At 44.2% G+C, this 20,567-nt stretch overlaps 1 protein-coding gene across 1 annotated transcript in view; it reads right to left on the bottom strand.

Annotated features, from left to right (window-relative positions):
* LOC136835190 (ankyrin repeat and SOCS box protein 12-like) overlaps positions 1-20,567 on the bottom strand; it is a 90,337-nt gene that overhangs the window by 67,496 nt on the left and 2,274 nt on the right. The window contains exons 2-3 of the mRNA XM_067098419.1: positions 2,835-3,078; positions 2,548-2,669 (exon numbers count right to left, since the gene is read on the bottom strand). Coding sequence (XP_066954520.1) covers positions 2,548-2,669; positions 2,835-3,057 — 345 coding nt within the window. The 5' untranslated portion in view covers positions 3,058-3,078. The remainder of the gene's footprint in view (positions 1-2,547; positions 2,670-2,834; positions 3,079-20,567) is intronic.

Raw genomic sequence — 20,567 nt, 5'->3', positions numbered from 1 at the left:
CTGTTTTGGTTTCTGTTGGTTGGTTGCGATGGTGGTGATGGTGTTTTATCCTTATGAGTTCTACTACTACTCCAGCATATGCCAGGTTATTTGTTTCTGTGATACTGGTGGTGTGTACTAGTCTCATTATTTCATTAACTTCACTTGTTTTCTCCCTTAGTTTCCTTGTGTTGTAGACTTTCATGGAGGGGTCTTTGTTTTTTCCATATCTGGCTTCATCCATTGTCTAATCTTTTCCACCCAATCTGACCTCTCTGTTACATCTTCAGTATTTCCTCGTGTGCCATTGTTTGGTACCTCATCATTCCTGTCATCTTCTGTGGTATCGTCTCTTAGTTCGTCTTCTTGTCCTTCGTTGCTGGGTGTTCTTTCTCTCTCCAGTTCCTCTCTTTCTATTGTGGAGAGCCAGTTCTTTATCTCTGTTTTTCTTAATTGGTCTGCCAGCCTCTGTTCTGTTTGAGGGGTGTCATATCTCTCATTCCAGATGTTGACCAGTCTTCTTCTGTATCCTCTTTCTGTCGGGTTGCTTAATCTCCATATTTCCTTATTTTCTTCCCTTGTCCAATTCCTCTTCTAGTTTGCCTCTGTAGCTCCAGTTTCTGGTTGCTGGTTACTGTCACTGTGGTGGTCAGTTGCTGGATGACGACCTCCAAGTACCTGACCATCCTCCCAGCTCACTAGGCTGTATACCTGGCTGCCAGACAAAGCTCCTCTGATGCCAGAGGTTCCATTTATGTCACTGTCATTTAATCTTTCATTTCACTCCATTATTGCTGAGTTTTTACTATTTAACCCATAGCTGGACCCTACCCCATCAAGCATAGGTACACATTTACAGCTGAGCATACTAAGGAAATGGTGGTCAAGATCCTTTCCCAAGGAATCAATGCTGAGGAGGGAGGTCACCAATCCAACAAATGACCAGCTCCAATGTGGCTTAACCAGTCCATTGATGAGATAAACCACTCTGACATGGCACCCACCTTTATTATTATTATTATTATTATTATTATTATTACAGTATTATTAAATATTTTACCTGGACCACTGAGGTGAAAGAAGACAGAAATAAGAAACAATGTTCAGTTAAATTATTATAGTACTATGTGAGAAGGATCTGACAGAAAACTGCTAAAGTCACAATAATTGAGACAAAGGGAACAATAAACGCTGGAGCAGCTAGAGGTGGATGAGAAGAAAAAAGGAAAAAAAGGCTCAAGCCAGGAGAAGGCAGAAGTATTAGCAAAATCAAAACTTATTTAAGAACGGGACAAAAAATCGTGCCTTTCAATGCTATTAACTAATTCATGGACAAAGCCACAGCAACAAAATAAGGAAAGCTGGGAGGATGGAAGAAGTAAGAAGAGCAAGCAGAGTAAATGGAAATCACAACAGTACCATACCAGAGTGTAGTTCTGACATATATACTGCATTGCCAGTTAGGAAATCAGTTTGAAACAAATGAAGGAGTGATGTCATATCATCTTCACAATACCCATTTTCAGTTACCAAAGTCATTCACAAATTCCTACTTCAAAAGGCAAGTCACAGGGATTCTGGCCAAGCCTGGTACACACAACAAATCAAATGCTTTCTGCTTTGATTTACTGCACATTAAGACCACATCTCCAATAGAAATGCCATGGGTGACAAAATTTTTTGTATGGGCAGCTGAGGAGGCCCAGACTAATTCACACTTACAATATCACTCAAAATCAATTAAATATTGTATAATACTCAAATAAATCGGATTTGGAAGAATTTATACAGCAATATTGATTATTTCTTTACAGAAAATTCAGTTTCTTCTGAGAAAATTCTTAGGACTATATAAACCAATACTTAACCATGCAGTATGCATGTGAGGAGAATGAATACAATTATACAATTCTGAGATATTAATAGCATACGTAAGAGTGCATTGGTGAAGTGAGCAGCACCACTCCTGTTCTAACTCAAGAGGAATCTATCCAACCACAACCACAATACCATAAAAGAATGTAGTTCTGGTAAAAGTACTGTAATGCCAGTTAAGAAATCAGATCAGCTTTCATTAGTTAATCCTCAAATGCTAGAAGCATCTAAAGCTCTTAACATGTTAACTGTCAAAATCTGGTAATAAAGTAGATACAAAAGCTGAGTACTGTAGTATGTTTTAGTAGTGTTATCTCCTTCATAAAATCTAAAAACTGAGCAACAGTGATGTACTATATGTGAAAAAGAAAACACTAAAGACTTACTCTACTATCAAAGGTATATGTTAAACTTGATAATCTATCCAACATACAAATGATATTTAGTATACAGTTTTTATTGCCTTTACAATTTTACATACATGAAACAACAGCTTTTTTGTTAGCGTAGTCGCTTGTTTCGTCCTGAAGGAGTTACCTTCCATGGTCTACCAGAGCTCCATGTAGACCATGGAAGGTAACTCCTTGGACTCAACAGCGACTACCAAAAACCGGTTTTTCCTATGTCAAAACCTGTTAATTTTGCAGAGGTCTATTTATGTTATATACCTGCAGTGTAATATTACTATTTTACCTTCATTATATCAATTTTTCTACATGATGTTGCTACAAACAAAGGTGTCTGGCCTTTAACATCCTCAAGATCAATTTCTGCCCCAGCATTTAAAAGAAGTTCAACACATTCACAACTTGCACCTGAAATACAAATCAAAAATCAAAAGAGATATATATGAGATAATATAATCTATTAAACTGAATAGAATTTAGAGCCATTTCACCTAAAATTTTGCAATCAAAGTTCAAGAAGTCACTTTCAGCATCAAATCCCCTGCCCCTAATTTACCTACTAGGCTAACTTACCAGAAACTGCCAACCTTAATGGAGGTGACATATACGGGCGGACTCGATAATTCAGCCATTCCTTACTACTGGAACCTTCCAACACCTGTTTCAGTCCAATGCTGTCTCCACATAAAGCTGCCAAATGTAACCTAACATCATCATCTTCATCTCCATCTACCATAAGGTTCATCATGTACTCCTGCGCTGGAATCCGCTCTGGCAAAACCATTGTATCTGCCATTCTTTCCTACCCCTGTTGGAGCTGGAAATAAATATAAAATTTTTACATACATACCATCCTAGCTTGGGTCTCAAATCTAAAAGAAAACAGTAATAGTGATATATTTTTTTTTCATTCTGTGTGCTTGCTTTAATATACCAAAGTGCATGTAAGCTGCAATTACCTCAAGTAAATCAGTTATATGACAATGTGTCTTAACCTCTCTAAGTCTGTGATATCTTTTTGAAAAAAAATTTAGAATGATTTAGAAACATTATTTAAAATGTTTGAGTAATTACTTCCTTAATGCTGTATAAACAAATTGTAGAAATGTAATGTAACACATCTTCATGAGTATTTTCTAAACATGACATTTTTATGATAAAATAAAGTTTTCTGAGTTCAGTCCCGTGTCAGCCGGTGAAATTCCATTACAGCACGAATTTCTAGGTATAAAATGCTAGATATACCAGAGAAAAAGAGCTTTCAGGAAAGCTGGGGTTACTACCCCCAGTCGAGCGTCTTCTAGGAAGGCGTCGGTATAAGTAAGGGTGAGTGAAATACCACTACCACGGAAACCTACTCGAAAGATCTCTCCTTATCAAAACCCCCAGAACAGAGCGGTGAGCTGTTACAGCCCCCACACTCAGCACCCGCCAGGACGGCGACACCAGCGCCACCTACCTCATTCCATTTTCTAGCACGTGATTGCACCATTTCTTTGTGTGCTCGTCTTTCCTTTTTTTGGATTATCTCTTCATCAACGATGGCATCGAGCAGCTTTACCATCTCCAAGTTAAGTACCATCTTCTTGTGGGGTTTTGTTCTATTTTTTGGCTGTTTTGGTCTCGTATTTTCATAAATATTGAGATCTTTTTATGACGCCACGGCGTCCCCCGCCAGCCATGTCGACATGAGGCGACTCCTTCAGTTCTTTTCTGTTGGAGTTGTCTCCTCGTCGTTACAGATAGATTTTACCCCTTGGTTCCCTTCCTGGTGGTTCCCTGCATGGAGCTCCCCTTTTTTTGTTTAAAATTACGTTTCATTGGCCTACCGGACTTTGTTAGGTGATGCCCGTCCAGGTACCCCCCCAGGTTGGGTTCCTTTTATTTTTAGTCTCAAGTAGGCTAATTATTTTATTCTCGGAGATGGTGCTCTCTTTTATTTTATTTTATTTTATTTATTTTATTTATTTTGTTGTTTACCTCCTTATGGTGGCGGCAGCCTCAGATCTAACCGCTTCCCCGAGGTAGGCTACGCACTCTATTGAGCACATTTTTGTTCCATTTTTCATGCGTGATGGTTATTTGGTGGAGTTAGGCTGGTTTTGCTCCCATCCCCTTGCCCTGGGTGTGAGGATCATCAGGTTGAGGGAGTTTTGGTTGCTGTTTCCTCCGAGGTCGTTTTTTGGTGGGCAGAGTGAGCCCCTTAGTTCTCTTCCTTCATTTGGGGGAATAGAGTTCTTTGGATGTGTTTCCTCTAGGCTAGTCGCCTCCTTGCCCCCCCTTCTCGATCCCGGTTGGTTCTAGGCACAAAATTTCTCTCCCTGTTGTTTCCTCTTCCCCTCCGCACTCCTCCCTTTTTCCTAGCCTATACTAGGTTAGGTCCCTATTAGGCTTCGCCTAGGTAGGAGTCGGGCATCGGGCTGCGTAGCTTCCAGTGGTAGGCTACCCTCCCAAGTTTCATTATTCTTGGAGGTATGGGTGCAGTTGAGCGGGTCATATGTTTTTTCCCTGTCTCCTGTTCCCTTCCTGGTAGCCTACCCCTCTCCCCTACCCCCCCCCCCCCCTCCAGCCTTGCTCTACTCGCGCGGGTGACGCTAGATGGCGTTTTCTCCGAGTTCAGGGACTCCTCTTTTTGGTAGAGGGATTCGCTCCCTCCCATACAGTCTCTAGCATCGCTGTGTTGGGGTTGGTGGTTCGTTTGCTCGAACGTGTTCGAGACACTATCCCACACCTCCCGCCTCCCCGTCGGGTTACGTGATAGGGTAAAATGTAATTGCTTCAGCTTATCTTATGTATATACGAGCATTTTGCCCGTCTTGTTTCTCCGGCGGGGAAGTAAGTGAGGAAGGATTCACATTTTATAAGGGGAGCGGATCCCTCCGGTCTCCGGAGTATTTACCGTCACTTGTTATTGTTATTATTTTTGACTGATATTTAGATAAGTTTGTTATCTTCGGAGTACTCTCCTTTAGTTTTTTACATGAGTCCGGTCCTACGCCCGGGTTCCGCCGTTATTTTACAGGCAATCCCTTATGGTTAGTCCCTGTTGTCTCACTCCTTCCATTCCCGGAGTGTTCCGGGGTCTGGTAGTCTTACTTGCCACTCTGTGTATTTTAGAGCTTATTGGCCTAGTTTATTAAAAGGTATTTCTTCTCCACCGGAGTATTCGGTTGCAGCTGAAATTCCCGGCCTTTCCAGCCTTAAATCGCTTAGAGTGGTAGGTTCATGTTCGTTTTCCACTTACAGACTGTTCGCTGTGAGGAGCCGGGTGTACTGCGTCACTGCAACAGCCCTACGGTCACGTAGTGTGCGGACCCACGCTGGTTGTGCGGTCCGCCTTGGACGACCTGGTAGTCTGGCACCCTGATGGTTGTGAGGTTTGCTTCGCTCTCTGCGCAACCATCCAGGATGAGTCGGTAAGTGATACTCTTCCTCCGTTTTGTGCTCCTCATTTTGAATTTTGTTTATGTGGTTTCCGGACTGTTTTTTCACCTTTAGCTAATTCTTGGCTTTCTTTCAGGCGGACGAGTCCTCTAAGAAGTCGGCCTTGGAATCTCTCCGGGCCTGGGTGGCTGGGTTTGGAAGGAATGTTCCGTCGGGGAAGCCCTACGCCCTCGACGCTTGAGGTTGAGGACCTGCTCTACCCCGCGCACGGGTGGCGGCGCAGTGCCAGAAGATCTTGCCACCCCATCATCCAGCAGATCCGGGATGCGACCCAGCCACCCCAAGTGGATATTCTTTATTCAGAAGTCTCAGAGGACGTCGCCGCCTTGAACTTAGACCTGGAACCGATGGCTGTTGAACAGGACCTGGGGGTAAGTAGCGAGGTAAGTGAGGTTGGGGCGGCGCCCCCTTTTTTGACTCCCCAGCTTCATCATTGTCCTCTTTTTCAGGTTTTGGGAAGTCTTCCTCCTTGGGTGATAGGGCTCCATCAGCTATCCCCAAGTTGAAGTTGAAGACTTCATGGAAGGCGAAGGGCTATAAGTCCTTGTCATCCAAGAAAGCATCGCCCTTCCCCGTCGAAGGCTAAGGTCTCAGGACCTGTAGCCTCCGGGCAAGTCTAGTTCCTCCGGCAAAGGCGCGAGTAAGAGGGCATCAAAATCAAGCCCTCCTCGCCAACCTGCTTTGACGCGAGGCCCTTTGCAAAAGAGATGTTCCAAAGGTTCTCCGAGGACTTTAATGACAAATTTAACCAGATGTCCGAAAAGTTTGCCACATATGACAGTAAGGTCTCGGAGAAGTTTGCCAGTTATGACAACATGCTGGCGGGAATGAAGAACCCACCCCCAGCTGAACCACAGTATGTCATTCCCGATACTGCGGAACTCCCGCCTTCGATCCTGGTAACCCTTGGCGTTTAGCTCTCCGGGCCATCCAACATGATGGCAAACTAACCATTGAAGGTCTTGGCACGAGACGGTTGGAGGAGTTGGAGTTCTTCCCCGATCTCCTGCCCCCATATCCAGGTTTCGTAAGACTGACTGAGGAAGCTTGGATTCGTTCAGATAAGGTTCCTAGGGAGACTGTCATCATCCCTAGGGACCAAGCTCAGTCGGCTCTCCTGCGCACTCTGACGGAGTGGCAGGCAGACAACACAAAGTTGACTCCTTTCAAGGGCAACTTCACTATGTTTGCCCTGGGAGACAACTTACCACCCCTTGCTTGGACAAAGTCGCTCTGGCTACGGCCCGAGCGTGCTTTGATGGTAATCCGTTACCACAGCTAAGGAGACAGACCCCACCTCCCTGGTTTTCCCGGAAGTGACAAGTTCTGGATGGAGGCTCCGTCCACCTTCACGGTCGGGAAATTAGACCCCTCTGTGCTTCCTCACAGTTTAGCGAAGAAGCTCCCAAACTGCCGGAATCTTTGCTATTGAAGGCAGAGTTTGATGCCCGGACTAAGCTAGCCCGGTCCTTGAACTCCGTCTGCCTCACAGAAGCCACTGCCGTCTCCTGCTCGGACGAACCCATTTTTCCAGGTCTTGGCTAAGTCCCTGTTGGCTGGCTTTCAGTCTGACCTGTTTGAATTCATCATGGCCAGACTGGAATGTAGGAAGTTCATCTTTGCCGAACGCTTCTATCCGTCCACGAGCCTAACAGGCTCATAAAGAGCTCGATCTGGGGACCTAACCTCTTCCCAGAAGAAGAGGTTACAATGTCATGTCAGAGGCTACAAGGGCCAACCAGAGTCTGCGCTCTCGCTGGGGCATTTCTGCCTATAAACGCAAGACCCTGAATCTGGCGGTCCCCAGATCGAAAGGAGGCAAGCGTTTTAGGAGACATAAAGGCCCCACCAGCAGGCGGTAGTTCAAGCCGTCCCAGTCTCGGCAGCGACACAGTCCTCCACCTCAAAAGGCTCACCCCCAACAATATGTGCTGGTCCAACCAGCTCATTCCCCTGCTGCGCCCTCGTATGTTACTTCGCCAGCTTACAATCCCACCTACGAGGGCCGGGTTACTTTCACGGCCTTAACAGAATCGCAAGGGGGAAGAGGCAGGTCCCTTTCACAGAGGGAAGCCCAACACCACCCCAAGGGGAAAACCTGGACGTGGTAGAGGGAACAAACCCACTCCCTCCCACTGAGAAAAAACACAGGTAGGCGGTCGCCTGTTTTGGTTCAGGGACCAATGGACCTTCAGCCCTTGGGCACACAGCATTGTGTCCAAAGGCCTGGGTTGGAGTTGGATCAAAAACCTCCTCCTCCAAACAAGTTTTACCAACCACCCTCATCAATCCTACGGGATTATGTGGCAGAATTGCTCAACAAACGAGCAATAAAGAAAGTAAGGCACCTAAAATTTCAAGGCAGGTTATTCACTGTTCCCAAAAAGACTCAGATCAGCAAAGGGTGATCCTGGATCTGTCGCGTCTAAATCTCTACATAAAATGCGACAAATTTTCGCATGCTTACAATAGCCCAGGTACGGACTCTACTTCGGCGTGGAGCCGTCACCACCTCCATCGATCTTTCAGACGCTTACTATCACGTCCCGATTGCGCGGAACTTCTCTCAGTTCCTCGGTTTCAGACTCGGGAATCAAGCCTACTCCTTCAAGGTCATGCCCTTCGGTCTAAACATTGCGCCCAGGATATTCACAAAGCTGGCGGACACGGTAGTTCAACAACTCCGGTCCCGAGGGATATCCCTAGCAGCATACCTGGACGATTGGATAATTTGGGCACCAACAGTTCTGGAGTGTCAGAAGGCTACGACCATAGTCATCAACTTCCTGGAATCGCTAGGTTTTCAACTGAACAGACAAAAGTCCCGCCTGACTCGGAGTCCCGGTTTCAGTGGCTGGGCCTGCAATGGGATCTGTCTCTCACACGTTATCCTCCCATCTCCCAAGAGAAAGGAGATAGCATCTCTCACCAGAAAGATTCTCAAAATCAATCAGCATCCCGCCGATCCCAAGAAAGGGTCCTTGGGTCCTTCAATTTGCCTCAGTGACAGACCTGCTCTTAAAAGCGAAACTCAAAGACATAAACAGAGTATGGAGGAGTCGAGCCAATGTCAAGCTCAGAGACAGGGTCTCCTCCATCCCTCGAATATTGAAAACAAGACTGCGGCCTTGGACCTCTGTCAAGGGCCTGTCAAAACAGTTCCGCTTCAGTTTCCCCCTCCGGCATTAGTTATCCATACAGACGCTTCCCTAAGCGGCTGGGGGATATTCCCCAAAACAAAAAGTACAGGGAACTTGGTCCACAATGTTTCAACAGTTCCATATAAACACCCTGGAAGCTATGGCAGTCTTTCTGACTTTAAAGAAAATCCGCCCCCCCAACCGGATTCATATCAGGTTGGTATTGGACAGCGCAGTGGTAGTTCATTGCATCAACAGGGGCGGCTCCAAATCAGGTCGAGTAAACCAAGTAATGGTTGCCATCTTCTCCCTGGCGAACAAGCACGGCTGGCACCTGTCAGCCACCCACCTAAAGCGGGGTGCGGAACGTGGTGGCGGACTCCCTGTCCAGGATGACTCCGTTGGAGACGGAGTGGTCCCTGGACACGGAATCTTTCAAAATGGATTTGCCGCCAGGTTCCGGGTCTCCAAGTGGATCTGTTCGCGACAGAAAGCAACTTCAAGCTCCCCTGTTATGTGGCCCCCAACCTGGACCCTCAGGCATACGCCACGGATGCAATGACAATAGATTGGAACAAATGGGAGAAAATTTATCTGTTCCCTCCAATAAATTTACTGCTGAAAGTATTGCACAAACTCAGGACATTCAAAGGTCAACTGGCCCTAGTAGCCCCTACTGGGCCGAAGAGCAATTGGTTCCCTCTTCTTCAGGAACTGGGACTGCGGAGTCTTCGATTCCCAAGCCCATACTGACCCAGACAGTACAAACCAAGACTGTGTCAGCTTCCTCAAGAATTCAGAATGCCCTAGTTTTATGGACTTTATAAAATTCGCAGCCCAAAAAGGAGCAAACATTGACCCTGTCAACACTCTGTTTCTTGAGTCAGATAAAAGAGATTCTACTCTTAGACAGTATGACTCAGCAGTCAAAAATTAGCCTCCTTCCTAAAAGCATCTGAAGCCAAAATTATGACAGCTAATTTAGGAGTCTCTTTCTTTAGATCATTGTTTGAGAAAGGCCTTGCTCCAGCCACTATTACCACAACCAAGTCAGCCCTAAAGAAAGTATTCCTGTTCGGCTTTAAAATCGACCTTACAGACTCCTATTTTTCATCCATTCCCAGAGCATGCGCTCGTCTGAGACCAGTATCACGCCCACATTCCGTTACGTGGTTTCTCAATGACGTCCTTAAGTTAGCATCAGAGATAGATAACTTTCATTGCTCTTATCAGGATCTGTTAAGAAAACCTTATTTCTGATTAGCTTGGCCTCAGGTGCTAGAATCTCAGAGCTGTCAGCTCTCACTAGAGGTGATAATTTTGTGAACTTCCTCCCTTCTGGAGAGGTCCTCCTTTCCCTGATCCTAAATTCTTAGCTAAAAACGAAGACCCACAAGACAGGTGGTCTCCTTGGAAGGTGGTGCCCCTTCCACAAGACCAGTCTTTATGTCCAGTTTATACACTTAAATCTTACCTTTTAAGAACTCCACAGAGTAAGTCGGGTCCTCTTTTTATCAGGGAGAAAGGTGGTACTCTTTCACTGAATGCTATAAGACAACAAATTCTATATTTTATTAAACAAGCCAACCCAGATTCAGTTCCTAAGGTTCATGATATTCGAGCAGTTGCTACTTCCATTAATTACTTTCATAATATGGATTTCTCAGAGTTGACTAAATATACGGGTTGGAAATCACCCCTAGTGTTTAAACGCCACTATCTAAAAACGCTCGAAGCCCTGAAATTTTCTACCATAGCTGTGGGAAGTGTCATCTCCCCACCTTAACCAATCATATCCTTTTCCTCCTTTCCCCCCCCGCCCGCCTGCCTCATTTGCTTCTCTGCTTGTCCTCTTGGTTGATTATGCCTCACTGCCTTGCTCCTCATATTGATGTATTTTGTCTTTGTTGAGTGGAAACTGTAATCTGATGTGTTACCATAATTGTTTTCTTGTGGGGTACTGGGCGGTTTTTATTTGCACCATGTACCCCAGATATCTGTATATACACTGTATGTTTTAATTGCATTTTGGTTGATCTCTTATGTGTTTAACTTAAGTTTATGTGTATAGTTTTAAGACTGTATATACCATTTATTGTATACGCCATTGTACCTATCCAATTTCATGTAATTTTGTTCTTTTAAGTAATTTTGCTTTTGGGGATCCCTTTCCCCGTCATGCCGGGGACCTCCCTTGTCTTTCTAGTCTTAAGTCTTTGATGTACCCTAGGTTTAGTGTTTTTCTCACATGTAAGAGATTCCCTCATTAAACTGCTTTTGTGATTTATGTTTTTTTCTTCAGATTACCCAGTTTCCTCGTAGTTTGCAGCCTTGGCATGATTCTCTGTCACTATTTCACCGGCTGACACGGGACTGAACTCAGAAAAGGGATTTTGACAAAGGAAAAATCTATTTCTGAGGAAGGTCCCGTGTCACCCGGTGACCCTCCCTGACTCACCTATGGCTCCCCCCCCCCTTTTCTTGCACATGCCAAGTCTGGGGTTAGTGCTAGCATGGAATGAGGTAGGTGGCGCTGGTGTCGCCGTCCTGGCGGGTGTTGAGTGTGGGGGCTGTAACGGCTCACCGCTCTGTTCCGGGGGTTTTGATAAGGAGAGATCTTTCGAGTAGGTTTCCGTGGTAGTGGTATTTCACTCACCCTTCTTTATACCGACGCCTTCCTAGAAGACGCTCGACTGGGGTAGTAACCCCAGCTTTCCTGAAAGCTCTTTTTCTCTGGTATATCTAGCATTTTATACCTAGAAATTCGTGCTGTAATGGAATTTCACTGGCTGACACGGGACCTTCCTCAGAAATAGATTTTTCCTTTGTCAAAATCCCTTTTATATATACTTACCAAGTAATTACATTGCTATTAGTTTCACTTGCTCGGCAGTTAAAATTTTGAAATTCGTGGGTTGCGCTACTTTGCTTTGGTTAAGTGACTTGCCCTGCCCACTTTCGGGGAAAGAGAGGAACAACTAGTAAATGGGCTTCAATTTGTTCATGCCCTTATATTCATGCACAGGGAGGAGGGCGGGCTCTGATCATGTAATTATTTGGTAAGTGTATATAAAACTTTATTTTGTCATAAAAATGTAATTTTTATATAAGTAACTTACCAAGTAATTACATTGCTGATTCCCACATTGACAGGAGATAGGATGCATGAACATATTTACCACAAAACATTAATAATGGTAATGAATTTGAGAATAGACAAGATTGCTTGCATTAAAATAATGCCTGTTGAATCCTTACCTGATAAGCGAGCTGCTGCAGGAAGATACTGCCTCTGGATAGCACTCATCTTATTGTATAACGGAGTGGTGGTATAGCCGTGAGTTGCCTACTGTTTCAGTGGGTACCTTGCAGCAAAGGACAATTCCGATTGCTCACAAAGACAAAAAGTTGCCCCTGCCCTGGGTGCAGTACAAAATAAATAACCAGAGAAAACATAATCACCAAAACCACAATAATAAAAAACCACTACCCAACCATAAAAGAACTGGAGGGTACTCCGGGCACATCGTACCCCCGGGCTCCCCTAAAAATTCAACACCCTTGAATCAAGGCAAAGATTGATAGGAAGGATTGCTTCCTACAATTCCTTCCCCAACACCACGCCAGCCACTGAAAACGGACCCAATGTACTGCAGTTATTATATATAGTTTTGATTTCCTTTAAATAATGCGAAGCAAAAATCAACTGACACTTCCAAAAAGCAGCTTGCAGTATGGAAGAGAGAGACAAATTATGGTTGAAAGCTAAAGAAGTTGCTACTGCTCTGATTTCATGTGCCTTCATTCTACACAAGGAAAAAACCTCATCTCCAATAACGGAATGAGCATCTGAAATGAGATTTCTGAGGAAGAATGCCAGGGCATTCTTCGACAGTGGGCGCAATGGTTTCTTAACTGAACACCATAAAGCACTAGATGATCCACGTACTCCTTTTGTTCTGTGAAGGTAATACTTTAAAGCCCTTACAGGACACAAAACTCTCTCTTTCTCATCTGGGCCAACAACCTCTGACAAGCTTTTAATGGTGAAAGAAGGTGGCCACAGTTTGGACAAAGATTCATTTTTGGCCAGAAACCCCAGGGAAAAGGAGCAAACAGCATTCCCTCGAGAGAATTGCACGGATCTCACTGATCTGTTTAGCCGTCGCCAAGGCTACTAGAAACAGGGTCTTCCTTCCAAGGAACTACCTCTTTCTGTTTTGTGGTATCAAACGACTTGATAAGGTCTGACAAATCGTGATCAGAAGAGAGGTCTAACCCTCTATGCCAGAAAACTGAGCCTAACATGGCCCTGTACCTCTTGATCGTAGTCAAAGAAAGGCCTCTATTAGTCTTCAAATATAGCAGGAAATCTGCTATTTCTGCCACAGATGTTTGAGAAGAGGAAACTCTGTGGGACTAGCACCAAGCTCAAAATATTGCCCACTTAGCTTGATATACTCTGTCAGAGGATTCACATCTGCATTTGGCAATAGCTTGCAAAGCTGATTTTGAAAAACCTTTCTTTCGAAGGAGTTCCCTGAAAGTTTGTACCTGTAAGGGCCAGAGTAGACAACCCCTGATGAAACTGCCAAAAGTGGGGTTGTTTGAGTAGATGATGCTTTTGAGGTAGCAGTCTTGGGAAGTCTGATAGTAGTTCAAGATGGTCTGGAAACCACTCCTTCATTGGCCTAAATGGTGCTATTAGGATCACTGAGAAATTCAGGCTGGGGTTCTTGCAATGAGCTTAGAACTTCGTATCTATTACTAAGTGATACATGTTCAATTGGAGGAAAGGATGAGGGGGAGCATCTCCTCTTTTGGTGCTTTTGCTCTTCAGTCTCCATTAAATCGGGCAGAGACTCTGCCTGAGACAATTCCAAGGTGGTTGGGTTAAGTGTCATCTTATCCTCCTTGGAGGCTTGTGCTCTTGCCTCAACAGGCCGAGCACCTGACCCAGATGGCTGGGCCACTACCACAGGGGTTGATGCACCTGCTACATTAGAGGGTGCTGCCACTGCACCCCCTGTGGTAGATAGGGGGTGTGGCTTAAGAACTTGAGCATAGCTCCTAGGTTGTTGTCCTAATTGTCTTTTTGCAAAAGCAATACTGATATGCTCTGCACTGGCTTTATTTAGTGCAGACAGTTCAAATTTGTAAATTTCACAATTTTTGTTATTAGATTTATGTTCCAGTTGACAATTAACACATTTTGTTTTTCTATTACAGTCATCATCATGATGGACACCAGAGCAATTTATACAAATTTTAGCATTTTCGCAGTTTTTTTATTAATGGCCAAACTTAATGATAGCACTGCATTGGTCTTTGCTGGAAAGGACGTACTCTTTATTTTCAAATATGACATGAGAAAGTACTTCAGAGTATACAAAGGTTAAAATGATCATGTTGGCAATAGCTGCCTTTTTCACTCTCCAAACTGGACTGGGGCACATTTCTGTAATTTCTTCTTCTGTCATGTCGTATAGGTCTTTATCAAATAATACTCCTCTCTCATAGCTAAAGCCTAAGTGGGGCTTGATCTTCGTAATCATTTCATCATTTTCAATGTCCAGCAGGGTCAGCATATATGCTTGGGTTGTGGATTTGGCATGAATAAGATGGTGTTCTTCCCAAAATGAGAAATATCACCGCTCTTATTCCTCCCACCTTTTTCTGGAGAAAGCTAAAAAATTTGTAGTAGTTATAATTTTCCTCCTTGGCTGAAGCTACCAGTCACATACTTTCTCTCTGGTTTATCCTGAGCCCATTTAGATGGCACATAAACGTCTAAGTCTTTGGGGACTTTGTCTGTTAAAGGTCCTGTTACTGTAGCCTGACCTATTTGTATTTTGTATAGCACTTATCATACTACTAGCCTTTAGAGCCTCATCATGGCTACTAAAGGTAACCCAAGCTTCCCATTTTGATTCAACATCAATAGAGGTCATCCTGATTTCTACAACAGTTCCAATGATTTCAAAGCTGTCAAGATCATTTCATAATCACAGCTGACTGGTAAGTTTTCAACATGGAGCATTCTCAAATTTTTCACACAACCTGGCTGTGTTGAGGAGTTAATTTTCGATGAAGATTTCTTAGAGAAGTCCATGTCCTTGCTCGAAGTCGTCATCAATAAAGGACGGCTAGAGGGTTCAGGGAAGGGGAAGTCAGGAGGGGGATCAGGAGATTTATTACTACCTGTACTGCTATTTGTCAATTCATTTTTGGAGAAGCTATCACTATTTGGAGAACTTTCAATCTCCAAGGTGGGTGCACAGGTTGTCATCTGTGCCAGAATAGCACCATCATAGGGCCCAGGGCTACTCAAATCCTTATAACATCTAGACATAAAGATTAGAGAGGGGAAAAAAATAAAATAAACCTAAAAACCTTAAAAAGATATCATCAGCCTTTCATGAGGTTTATTCTTCCACCAATGGCACAAGTGAGAACCAACTCCCAAATGTCCGCCCCCTTCCATAACCCACATGGCACAACATGATTAGAGTGGCCCAAGTGTAAGACTAACCCTCTTGCTAGGACTGAGAGTATTACAAGAATACAATCATCCCCACCCTAATCATGTTACAGGGATAGAATGCTGAGAATCCTATCCCCAGAACCAGACCCCCCTGGAATCCGTGGTCCAGCCCTAAAGAATAGTTCCCCCTTTGAGATATTAATCTGATATCTCTCAGGTTCGAACATCATCGGGTAGTTGATGAGTCTACCACAGTTCCCACTATTTAGCTTCAGATATAAACCCAATCCCAGCTATGATATCTTTCCTTATTTATCAGGTCCAATAAATTTTACAAAAAGTGGAAAATTCCACAAAATTAGTCCAAATAAATATATCATCATATATGAGACTCTTGGACTCAAACCCAGGGACAAATTCCTGGGGTTCAAGAGCGCCCCTCACCACATCAAGGTGGTCCCACATCAAGGGGGTGGGGGCAGCTTAGAAGAGTCCAACAACTATGTCTCCATCAGGAAAGTGGATGAAGGCGAGGAGGGCGCTACAGGAGAAAAGAAGCTCGGAAAGGTAGCTAACAGGTACCTTAGCAACGATGTGTAGGCGGAAGGATTAGCGTCCTGTACAAGTGCATCTTCTTCATCGTCAGAAGACACAGGCGACAAAGCCAAATCTGTGGGCTGGGAAGCTGAAGGAGCCTTTTTCAGCAGGCTCAAAGTACTGTCCAGCTTGATCTGGATAGGGTCCACTGCAGAAGGCAACTGTGTACTAACCGAAGGCTGAAGCAGGTTAGACGGAGAAGCAGGAGAATCACCAATGACTGCTTGTATTCCAACATGAACAGAAGTAAGAGAAGCATCAACAGCAGTAGAAAGGCGCTTGGCCAAACGCGGGCGCTTTGTAACAGTTGGGTCCCCAGGAGACAGAGTGTTCGGTCAACAACTGGCACTTGGGTGCTCTATGGCACTGAAGAGAAGACAGGCGCTTGGAAACTGAAGAAAGCCTGGACGCTAATGGGTGCTTATACGCCTTCGGGCGTTCAGGTGATGTCTGCCATTTGGTAACAACAGGGGCTTCTGTCACTACAGGCAGTCCCCAGTTATCGGCGGGGTTCCGTTTCTGAGTGTGTGATGATAACCAAAAATCGCTGCTAACCGAAAATTGGTGAAAAGCGCCGATTTTCAGTTATCGGCGCCTCTGTTAAGCATATATCGGCGCCAGTACCCAATTATTGGCGCTGATAAGTGAAAATTGGCTATTTTCGGTGCCAAAAATTGCTGGTTTTCGTCGTTAGACAAGCTCCATAAAACCGGATCGCTGTTAACCGAGCCCGCCGTTAAAAGGGGACTGCCTGTACAGGGCGCTTGGGAGCCAAGGCAGACTCAGGCACTGGAGGACACTCAGGAGAAGACACTCTACGTGAAGCTGAGCATTTGCTAGATGATGAGCACTTAGAAGTCACATTCTGACCTTCCACTCCTGGAGGAACGGAAGAAAAACGCTCTGGGCTGTCCCAACTACTAACACGAAGGTCAGAGACTATCCAAAGTGTCCCAAGACTTCTTGCAAGGCACTGGAGAAGAATGCGAAGCACTGCTAGCACGTCTTTTCAGAGGATGTGACTCGTCCACGACGCGCCGCTGCTGCTTAGGAGAAGAATCCTCCTAACTAGAGGAAAGACAATGAACATCCAAAGAAACGCCTTTCCAGTGGCATTTGGCTGCAACCTAGGATTTAGCAACAGGCTCAACCAAGGGGGTGCCTACCTGAGGGCAAACCACACTAACCTCCCTTAGGCTACCAGTTTGATTCCTCCCAGGTTTAGGAGAATATGTCATTGACCTTTGCCTAGGAGAATCAGTGGGCCGGGCAGCCACCTCCTCCACCAACACTTCACTTGCATTGGGCACTACCGTGCGCTCCACTGACACAACACTAACACTGGGCGCTACAGAGCTCTCCAACTCACTCTTGTTATCCATAAGCACTTTAACAGATGAAGCTAACTGTGCGTTGGATTCGACAATCAACTCGAACCTTTTATCAGTCATTAACTCGAGGCTGGTCATGGGGTTGGGTTTGGAAGCGAGAGAGCCAGGTAAAGGAGAGGGTTGCACAGGAGAAGGGTTGGCGATGGGATTAATAGAAATCACAGGAACATCAATATCGATGTCAACATTATCAATATTCACAGAACTATGAGATTCCTGGTTAGCTAAAGATTTGCTGGTCTGCCTAGCAGTAGCCTTCGTCTTCTTATCCCTAGCCATTTTATTAAGTGATTTTACAGTCTTCCATTTTTCAAGTCCCAATGAACACATTCACTACATCTTAATTCTTATGAACACCCCTGTTCCCTGCAGCCTGTGCAGATCGTATGAGAGTTATATGATTCCTTGGTCAAACGAGTAATGCAGCCTTTGCTGCAATACTTAAAGCTAGACAAACTTGAGTCTGACATTACATAAACCAAGTCAGCTAAAAACAAAATCAGGATAAGTCAAATCAATTAATGTCACAATTAAAATTCTAAAAGAACCTAACACTAACTAAATGTTCTGTAACAGCTACCAAGTCAGAATACTTCACCAAACGATGAAATACAACAGGAAAAGATGAATTCCAAAAATCAACAAGCTGCTGCTATGTACAGCCAAATACAACTGGAAAAAACGAATTCCAAAAATCAGTAAGCTGCTGCTAACAACTGGTGTACAGCCATCTGCCAGCAGAAACAATTGAAGCCCATATGCTAGTTGTTCCTCTCTTTCCCCGAAAGTTGGCAGGGCATAGGAAAAACAAAATAGCATGACCAGCGAATTTCAAAATTTTAGCTGCCGAGCGAGTGAAATTAATAGCAATGTAATTACTTGGAAAGTTACTTATATAAAAGCTAACTTCCAAACATGCAGTTAATCCTCTCTTATTTGCTTCTTCCATGCCCACACTGTGCCTTAAGGACATAAAATCACAAAAGTAGGTAATACTGTTTGCTATGTAAATAGCTCAACACTATACACAGGTTGATTGCTTTAGTACGGTGTCATGAGTTGACTGGTATTATGGTTGGGAAAGGGGTAATAGTCCCATGACTCTGGCATGGGTGAAAGGAAATCAACATGCTGAACTGCCCTTAGTCCTGTGGCTATTCTTGCTAATGAAGAGTGTTGGATATGAACTTTAGAGCTATCTGCTCTTGAAATGAATTTACTGATTTGCCCTATGCTTTACTTGGGCTCATTATTGTGTCTTTTGTGTATATTGATGGAACTGCTACCTGCCAAGCAGCTAAAGAAGGTTTTGCCCCTTAAGACTAACCTTGAGATATGAAAAAAACTACAAATTAGAGAACAAATATATTTAAAACCACATACAGCTTCGGATCATCGTGCTCCCTCTTCAGTGTAGAGACACTAGTTGGGTTTTAGTGTCTCCACACTAAAGAGGGAGCATGACTCTCCAAAACTGTATGTGGTTTTAAGTATACTGTATTTGTTCTCTAATTTAATTTTTTCTTTATTTCACAGTTTGATATTGATCTTTTGTTATCACTAAACTTGAGATTGGAGAATCCCAAGAAAGGATCATCCTAAATTCATGATTGCTCAGAGTATTATGTGCTGGAGACAGCCTTGCAAGAAAAGAAGATCACATGAAGGGCAGGCTGTGGTCACACACTAAAAAAGCTGGACAGCAGAACAGTAAATTTCTGTTGTTCTTGTTTTAGATTATGTTAGCGTAGTGGTATGAATATCAAAGCAGTAAAAGAAAATGTAAATCCGGGGGATCAATTGCAATCGTTGACCACACTTACCAGGTGATAAAAATGTTTTTAAAAATTCCTTAAAATAACAAATTTTTAAGTAATTCATATTTTTCCTAATATACAAACCTGAAGGTCTTTGCATAGGATTTAGCTTGCAAACATGAGCTGGAATGGCCATTTAACTTTCAAATAAGGTCGTTAACTACTGACAATAGGGGGGAAGCCCCGCCCACTCGGTCTGCACTCCACTTTGCTTTTCGGCCCAGGTACCGGAATGACGGGTGGCTGAGGTGGACTGTACATGTAAAGACCTTCAGGTTTGTATGTTAGAAAAAAAATTTACTTTAAAATTTGCTGTGTTCCTACACAAATACAAACCTTTGGTCTTTACATAGGAGACTTACCCACTGGAATGTGGAGTCCGGGTAAATCTCTGAACTGACTGGAAGTTCTACCCATATTCCCAGGAACTGAGGAAGGAATTCTGTACTTCTAGCATGTTGAACATATGGGATGTTCAACTGCCAGACTGCTGGGCATGAAAAATGAGTTTGTGCCATTATTTCAAAAAAGGCTTGGATGAACCCATAATGGCAGAGACAATAAAAGAGCTAATAAAAGTTTTATTGTCAACCCCTCTCTCACCTTCCTAGAGAGGGGGGGGGGACTTGCATCTAACAATCTACAATAGATTATAGACACGATACTCCATTATCTAGACTCACCTGCACGACATGCATGCCCAGCATGTGACGGCTTGCTACCTACCTCTCTGCCCTACGAGAGAGAAAAGTAAAAAGAGAAAAGGGAGAAAGGCAGTCACTCACACACATTCTCTCTCGCTTACCGAACACCTTAGATAAGATGTGACCTGTCCCTCTAGGGAAGCCGGGTGAGTTATACGACTTGTTGGGCAGCCACCATAGGACCCTAAGAAAATGTGTTCAAGGACCTGTGGGTAATGTCCCAGAGTTAAAAAGATGTGAATGTGTTTGTTGGGGACACACCCCTGCCCGTAACACCTGTAGAACCGACATATTCTTCCGGAATGTGAGGGACGGACTGATGCCACTAACATCGTGAGCTCTAGCCCGGATTGTACTCCTGTCTACCTCATCAGACAAAGAGTACACCCACTTGATTGTCTCACAAAGCCAGAGAGAGATTGTGTTCTTGGAAACCTCTTTCTTAGTTGAGCCAGTTCAGTACTAACAAAAAGTCGTTGACACTCAGCCCTGTGATGCCAAGTCCTTGTATGACAGTACCGCAGCACCCTAACTGGACACAGTAGCATCTTGTCTCGATTACCAACAACAAAGTCCTCTAGGGAGGGGATCGAAAAGGACTTGAATCTGACGTCAGGGACCAACAGATTCTGAATCTTCACTACAAATTCCAGGACAAACTTGAGCGTAACAGACCCTCATCCCCTCGAGGGCAAGCAAGAAAACAGTCTTAAAGATCAGATCCCTGTC

Source organism: Macrobrachium rosenbergii, chromosome 55, assembly GCF_040412425.1.
Source record: "Macrobrachium rosenbergii isolate ZJJX-2024 chromosome 55, ASM4041242v1, whole genome shotgun sequence".
NCBI classification, from domain to species: Eukaryota; Metazoa; Arthropoda; class Malacostraca; order Decapoda; family Palaemonidae; genus Macrobrachium; species Macrobrachium rosenbergii.
Note: the sequence above shows the minus strand (reverse complement) of the source record. Positions and strands in the feature narration are given on the sequence as shown.